Source organism: Carcharhinus amblyrhynchos, chromosome 30 (genome assembly GCF_965287045.1).
Source record: "Carcharhinus amblyrhynchos chromosome 30, sCarAmb.v2.hapA, whole genome shotgun sequence".
Classification (NCBI taxonomy): Eukaryota; Metazoa; Chordata; class Chondrichthyes; order Carcharhiniformes; family Carcharhinidae; genus Carcharhinus; species Carcharhinus amblyrhynchos.
The window spans coordinates 5,120,965-5,128,062 of record NC_137353.1 but is presented as its reverse complement, the minus strand read 5'-3'; the positions used below and the strand labels follow the sequence as shown (position 1 = coordinate 5,128,062).

At 46.7% G+C, this 7,098-nt stretch overlaps 1 protein-coding gene across 8 annotated transcripts in view; it reads right to left on the bottom strand.

The window, feature by feature from the left end:
- Window positions 1-5,731: 5,731 nt before the first annotated feature.
- The window catches only part of casz1 (castor zinc finger 1), a 399,080-nt gene continuing 397,713 nt past the window's right edge, over window positions 5,732-7,098 (bottom strand). For all 8 annotated transcript variants that reach the window (XM_080215435.1, XM_080215434.1, XM_080215439.1 and 5 more), the window contains one exon: window positions 5,732-6,795. In XM_080215435.1, coding sequence (XP_080071561.1) covers window positions 5,759-6,795 — 1,037 coding nt within the window. In that variant the 3' untranslated portion in view covers window positions 5,732-5,758. The remainder of the gene's footprint in view (window positions 6,796-7,098) is intronic.

The following is a 7,098-nucleotide window of genomic DNA, read 5'->3' as shown; positions in this document are numbered from 1 at the left end:
TTCTTTTTGGAAGGGGCTGGTGCTTTTGAGCAGCAATATTTAAATACATATTATTTCCTGCTGATGTCTGTGCAAAAACAAAACACATGTACATAATGCCGGTTCTTATCAAGCGCATTGGGGGTGAGAGTCGCAAGACCACAAATATACACGTGTACGGTACGTCTATCTAATGCACAGTGACGGGATGGAGCAAAGTAATCTTGCTCTGTTACAGATTTAAGTTTTATTTATTAGTGTCACAAGTAGGCTTACATTAACACCGCAACAAAGTTACTGTGAAGATCCCCTGGTCGCCACCTGTTCAGGTGCACTGAGGGAGAATTTAACATGGCCAATGCACCCTAACCAGCACGTCTTTCGGATTGTGGGAGGAAACCTGAGCACCCGGAGGAAACCCATGCAGGCACAGGGAGAACGTGCGGACTCCACTCAAACCCAAGCTGAGAATCAAACCCGGGTCCCTGGTGTTGTGAAGCAGCAGTGCTAACCACTGGGCCACCCTGGATTTGATGCTGAAAGGTGTCCTCAAAGGGTTAATGCTACAGTTACAGTTGGGCCCTGGGGGGGGGGGGGAGTTGGGGGGGGGGAGTTGCGGGGGGGAGAGGGAATAATCATTCTTAAAGCCACAGTAATCCCTTTTCGTGACACTCCTGGAAGGACTTTATTCTGGACATTGGCCAACTCAGTCAGTGTGTGCCTGAATAATCCACCGCAACAATATCTTGCCCGAAAGGAAATTTACTGCCATTAAATAATCCCAGAAATGGGGAGAGTGAGGAGCACTCACTCCACCCTTAACCTTAGGAAGGGGCTACTTCTGCTTTAAAACTTGGCAAATTAGTCTGCATTTTCCATTCACTGTGATGGGTAGGGTCCACAACTGTCATTGCTAATGTAAAACTAAATTAGTGCAAACATATATATATCTCTATATATGGTACAAAAAAGACAAAAAAGAGCAGGTTAACACACCCATTATTATCAACACTCGTCTGTAATGCTTCATCCAATGAGGTGTAGAAACACGTACCGTAAAGTTAGTCATGAACTGCTCCGACCAAACCCGAGTATTTGCATGGGGTGTAGCATTAGCAGAGTGGGTGAAACTGTGGAAAATATCTGCCAGCATTGTCTACTGATCAAATTCACTTAAAAAAAAACATTGCTGCTACTTGAGATATTACTTTTTAAAGCATATTTTGAGGGCGAGAGAGAGAGAGAGACGGAATCTCGGGGAGTTCACAGTAAGAGTGGGAGATTGTCTGTTATGGCTCTCGAAGAGAGAGTGAGGGCTGGAAACACTCAGCAGATCCAAGCAGTGTCTGCAGAGAGAGAAACACAGTTAACACTTGGAGATCAGTCACCTTTCGTCATCACGGGATAGACTTTGGAGATGGAGCAGAACTTAAACAAGTGCAGAGGCAGGAGGGGGCAGGGGTGGGGGAGGCGGGGGAGAGCAGAAGGTGTGGGTAAGTACAGAGGCAGGGTGAGGGTATTGGGGGGGCAAGTGCAGAGGCAGGGTGAGGGTGTGGGGGGTAAGTACAGAGGCAGGGTGAGGGTGTGGGGGGTAAGTATTGGGAGAGGGTGAGAGAGAGTGGAGGTAAGTACAGAGACATGGTGAGGGGGTAAATTAGGAGGCAGGATGAGGGGGATGGGCAGAGTGAGAGGGAATGGGGGAAGTACAATGGAGAGGTTCTGTGTTGGGGGGGTGGGGGCAGTGTTGTTCCTCTTTCCACAGAAACTGCCACACCGCCTGAGAATTTCTGGCATTTTCCATTTTGAATTCAGATTTCCAGTATCTGCAAAATTTAGCGTTTGTTTTGTAAGTTTTTTGGAGAGAAGCATTTATTACCATCAGCATCCTCCACTGATTTTCTCCAATAACCTTTGCTACTTGCATTGATTTTTTTAACCTTTTTTTCTTACTTTTAAAAACGGACTTTCTAACAGTTCACACAGTGATTTCAGGTCATTCATCACCGTGATATTCCAATCAAACCATCCAGATCCAACTGCCCAGCACAAGAACACTTCCCATCGATCTCCAGCCCTTCAGTGATCTGTTTGCAACTGACAATCTTCAACTATTCCCCCAATAACCTTTCCAAAAACTCACTCCGCTGATTGGGTATTTATACAGAATTCCTGCCTGATGTTAGGCAGTGTGCCAGGTTTTAGGCTGGGAATTGGGGAACTAACTCCTCTCATTCCTAAAGGAATGGATCCCACAGGTGAGGGGGAAAAGTGTGGGTAAAGGTGAGGGTGTGGGCATGGGTGAGGTCAGAGGGTCAGTTTGGGGTCAGAGGGTCAGCTTGGGGTTGAACAGGACACAATATTATGAACAGCGTCATTGACCACGAGGGCGGATGGAATTCGATCTCAGGGAACAGAGTCTCTGATTGGGGGAAAGGCCTTTGACGAGAAGGAACAGGAGCAGGGGTAGACCATTCGGCCCATCAAGCCTGCTCCCCCCAATCTTTGGCTTCAACTCCACTTTTCCACCCACTCCCAATATCCTGTTGGTTCTCCCCATGGAGAAGATAGTGTCCAATCCACGGCTGGGGCTCCATGCAGGGAGAGCCAGGAACCATCAGTGGACACCGAACCCAGTGTCTTAGGGTGATATTGAAGGGCAGTTTGTAGATCAGAGAAACGTACAGCAAGGGAGGAGGCCATTTGGCCCTTTGCGTCCACACAGGCTGACATGGAGCCACCTAGCCTACTCCAACTTCCCACCTCTTGGTCTGTTGCGTGTAGGGTCAGACACATCAAGGACTTTTTCAATGCTAGGAGGGGTCGTGCCTCCACTGCTGTTTCAGTCAGCGAGTTCCAGATCCTCTCCTGCCCTTTGGATGAAAGAATTTCCCACTGAATACCCTCAAAAACCACCTACCCTAACTGTTTCCTCAGGTCATGAACCACTACCCCCTCGCCCTCCACCCCTCCCAGCCAAGAGGAACTGAGATGTCTGGGGATGTAATTTGCTGAGCAGTGTGTGCTGTTAGCCCCTCGCTAGTCAGCACTCTATGTTCCCTGTGCCTGTGACATATACTCAGCAACGAAGCCATTCTTCCCCGACTGCAGGAGTTTAAGACCAATAACTTGATACACTTTTGAGTCCCAAGGTTGCTGCATCTCTTTCCATTCAGGGCACCAATTTATACAACATCCCCTTTTTCACCCCGTCTGACTTTACCAAACTGAATGTTATTGAGTCTAAGAACTTCAGGATGATCTGGATAAAGCAATGCTTCCCCAGTGGTGTATTTTTTTCTGAACAATCTGGAAAACCTGAAAGAATTGAAGACATTTGAAAGTTTAGAACTGAACTTGTCCAGAGTCGATACCTCGGAGGACCAATTTATCTGGAAAGGAGTTGGTATATTTACAATAACAGAATTTTATAGACATTTACACTGGCTAAACTCCACTCGTTAGTGACTAATGAGGTGTTAAACTGACCCCTTTAGCTGAGTAATTAATTCCTGAGTCTCCAGTAAAGGTGGAAATGGGTGTAATTAATCTGCCATTGAAATGTGTGTCTGAACAGCAGATCTATACAATTAACAGAGTAAGTATCCAGAGAAATCAAGAGGATTTGGAAGAGGGAGCAATGGATTTCAAAAGGAATGGTTACAGAATTGAGGAGTGGACATTCGCCTGAATCAGCTGAATGTTAGTGTGGAAACAAGTGTCAGTGTGCTAAACTCATATGGGTGTGCGGGATTGCGGGGGGGTGGGGGGGGTGCTGCTTTGAGTTAGATTAATGCAGGCAACACCTCGCACATATTTACAATCTCTCAAACTCCGAATAGAGAGACTGATTTCCCCATCTGCCATGTCTATAACTCTCCCCAGGCTGGATTTAGTTCAAGGGTAAAAATTGCCAGGCCTTTAGAGAAAGAGTGGGGAAGTGGGATTGATGGGACTAACAAAAGGCAGGCACGATGGACTGAATGGCCTTGTTCTGTGGTCTATGATTTACCTTGCCCCCTGGCCTGAAGTGGGATGACCCTCGGATTAAATCACCACCAGTCAGCTCTCCCCCTCAAAGGGGAAAGAACAGCCTATGGTCAGCTGGGATTCTGGCGACTTTCATGATTCTAAGATAACAGCTTCTAACGCCAACCAAACATCTTCGGCAGAGTAACTTGGTTACTAATTCTGGTGGAACCGGGTAACTACACTTCTCCAATGAAACTGACAGAGAGACGGATATATCGAGATGGTTTTCCCCTTAGAGTGCATTGAAAAATTGGCAAATATGAATTGCGCAACAAAATGACGTCTCATCTGTTTCTTGTAATTACTTTCAACTTGCGAGTACTATACTGTATTCAGTTTTAAAGATACAAAGGCCCTGCTTTTAAATAACCTTAAACACAAGACAGAAACATTAACCTTTGATCAGAAACTCATTAAGTAGAAACTCAAGCGCACACTTTTAGCAGAGATACCACAGCTTTAAGCCTCAAAAGGGTGAAGGGTTAGATTCAATGTGATGGCAAATGATTTGCAAACAACATCACCAATTTTGGGCCCCAAAGTATCTACAATATCCATCCTGATTTCTGCTTTAAATATAAAAAATAATCTTACTTAATCTCACGCTACCTAGGAAACAAAAACAAAAGTGGAGAAACTTTCTCGAAGCCACAATGCTTCTTTGCGATTGTAAATGAAAGATCATTCTGGAACAGCCCAAAGACAAACAGAAGGAATGGAATGGAAGAAGCTCTGATGGCAGTAGCAAGTGACTTGGGATGATACGACCCAACTCCAGAGTGAGAAAGTTCTTGGGAGAGCGAGAGAGCGAGAGAATGAGAGAAAAATCTTCCAAACAAAATAAATTAAGAGAAGAAATGAAACTTCATTCACTTTGAGCGCAAACACCGCAGGTTACACGAGAAAGGTTCGTCAATCTGCACTCATCTAAATGCTTTGAGATTTACCAAGAGGGAATCATTTTACACCGTCCTTTATCTTAAAAAGTCTTCTCACCCTCCCACGGTGTCTTTCTAGAGTTGACGCTGGGACTGACTACAGAAAAGTGGCGATTTAAAACTGCCTTTGTAAGTTCTTTGCTTGCACACTCTGCCATACCATAATGTACACTACAGCTCAAAACTGCTTAGGATTCTCGGTATCATATACTGTTTTTTTTTCTTTAAAAATTCCAAAAATGAAAACAATAAAATCTAGCAGACATGCACACACGCAACCAAGGAGTTTTCAATAGCAAAGGTAATACCCAAATATTACATGATGTCCAACTCTAGAAAGGTCGGATTATAGATTTCCGATTTCCCTGCATATTAAAAGGGTTTAATTATGTTGGTCGGGTTGTAAACATCTTTCGGGAACAAACTCTTCCTACTGCTGCTATCTGCTCTTCACATACCATCTGAAGCCAATCGTTTTGTTCATCTATATTCGTGATTCTTTTATTTGTTAAGGGCAGTCCCATCATCAGCAGCTGGTCTGGAAGCATCGCTGTGGCTGGAGGAAGCTGAGGAACTCTCTATTGCAGAGCTGGAGTGAAGGGAGCACCACCCTTATCCCAGGCCCCTCGAATACTACAGTGCCTGGGGAGCTTTTGTGGTTAATTCTACTACTTTTTCTTTTATTTACGGAAAATTGTCATCCCAGATAATTTAAACAAGTATACAGAGAACAGATTCTTTGTATGGGGTGGGGGTGGTGGAGGAGGGAAGGGGTTTGGGGGGTTGGGGGTGGGGGATTTGACTGTCCCCAGCTACAGCCCTGTTGTGTCATCTTTTTCAGTCATGTCCACATTTCCGGGCATGGTGCCATGGGTGCTGTCAGAGTCCGTGTTGAGATCGTCATCATCTTCGTTCAGTTCTTCGTCCTGCGTCATCTCGTTGTCATCCTCGGCGTCGCCGGACATGGCGGTGACGTCCTCCGGGGCCGCCCCAGTGACCGAGGTGGCTTCGTGGGGCTTTGTGCTGAGATCCAGAGAATCGTTCAATCCGATCCCGGCAGCGTTTCTGAGGAAGAACAGCGAGCCGTCTACGTTGGTGCTGAGGTTGAGGGAGCCGTCCAGGTTGAGGGAGGATCCTTGCGAGTCGTACTCCGTCGTGGCGTTTGTGCTGTGCGTGACCTCCCGGGTGGGCGAGACGGAGGTCATCTCCCCGCGTTCCAGCTTCTCGTGCTTGCGCTTGTGCGAGTCCATCTGAGACATCCCCACCACTGTGTGTTTGCAATCTGGGTAGGTGCAGTGGAAATGGGAGCACTTCAGCTTGTATTTACAGTCAGGGACCTCGCAGTCCACGCTCGAGCTGAACTGGCAGAACCCGGCGGCACTGATCACGTCCTGCTTGCCGTGGTGCTTTCGATGGGCGGTCACCTTGGTGCTGTCGGTGCAACGGAAGCCACAGCGCAGACAGTGAAAGTGGGTGCTGTTTCCGGAAAACTGGCAGTCTGCAAAATAGCACCGCAGCGAGGACTTAAACCGCTTGAAGTCATCGAGTACCAGATTATCCACCCGGTCGTGATGCTGGGCGTGTTTGTACATGTGGGTGCGGCCACAGAACTTGTAGCCACAGTTCTCCCGGGTGCAGTGGTAATGGGTAACCTTCAGTGAGAACTGGCAGGAGGCGTCCTTGCAGTCTTCATACAGATCGTAGCGTTTGAAACCCTCCAGCATCATTCCTTCATCCAACATCTTTCGAGAAGAGGCCGTCTTACGCCGCTTTCCGAAGGGAGACATGTCCTCGATGATCCAGAATCTCTTCTTTGCACCGGAAGCAGCTGGCAGCGAGATTGTGTTCCCTGGAAACAGAAGAAGAGGAACATCAAGACTTTACACTCTGAGAGTCTGATTTTAAACTGGGGTCACGCACATAATAAAACAATCACATTAAAGTCAGCCGGGCAAACCTCTCCCTCTCACAGAAACATCAGTGGGGACATTACCCAATGAATCATTGAAAAAATGGTACAAATTATACTGGATTGGATATAGCACAGAGAACGGGACAGAAATAGATCACTCAGCCTGACTAATCTATGGTCTTTCTGCCTCACATCACCCTCATCTGATCCTGGATATCCTCACTGTCCGGTTGACTGGAT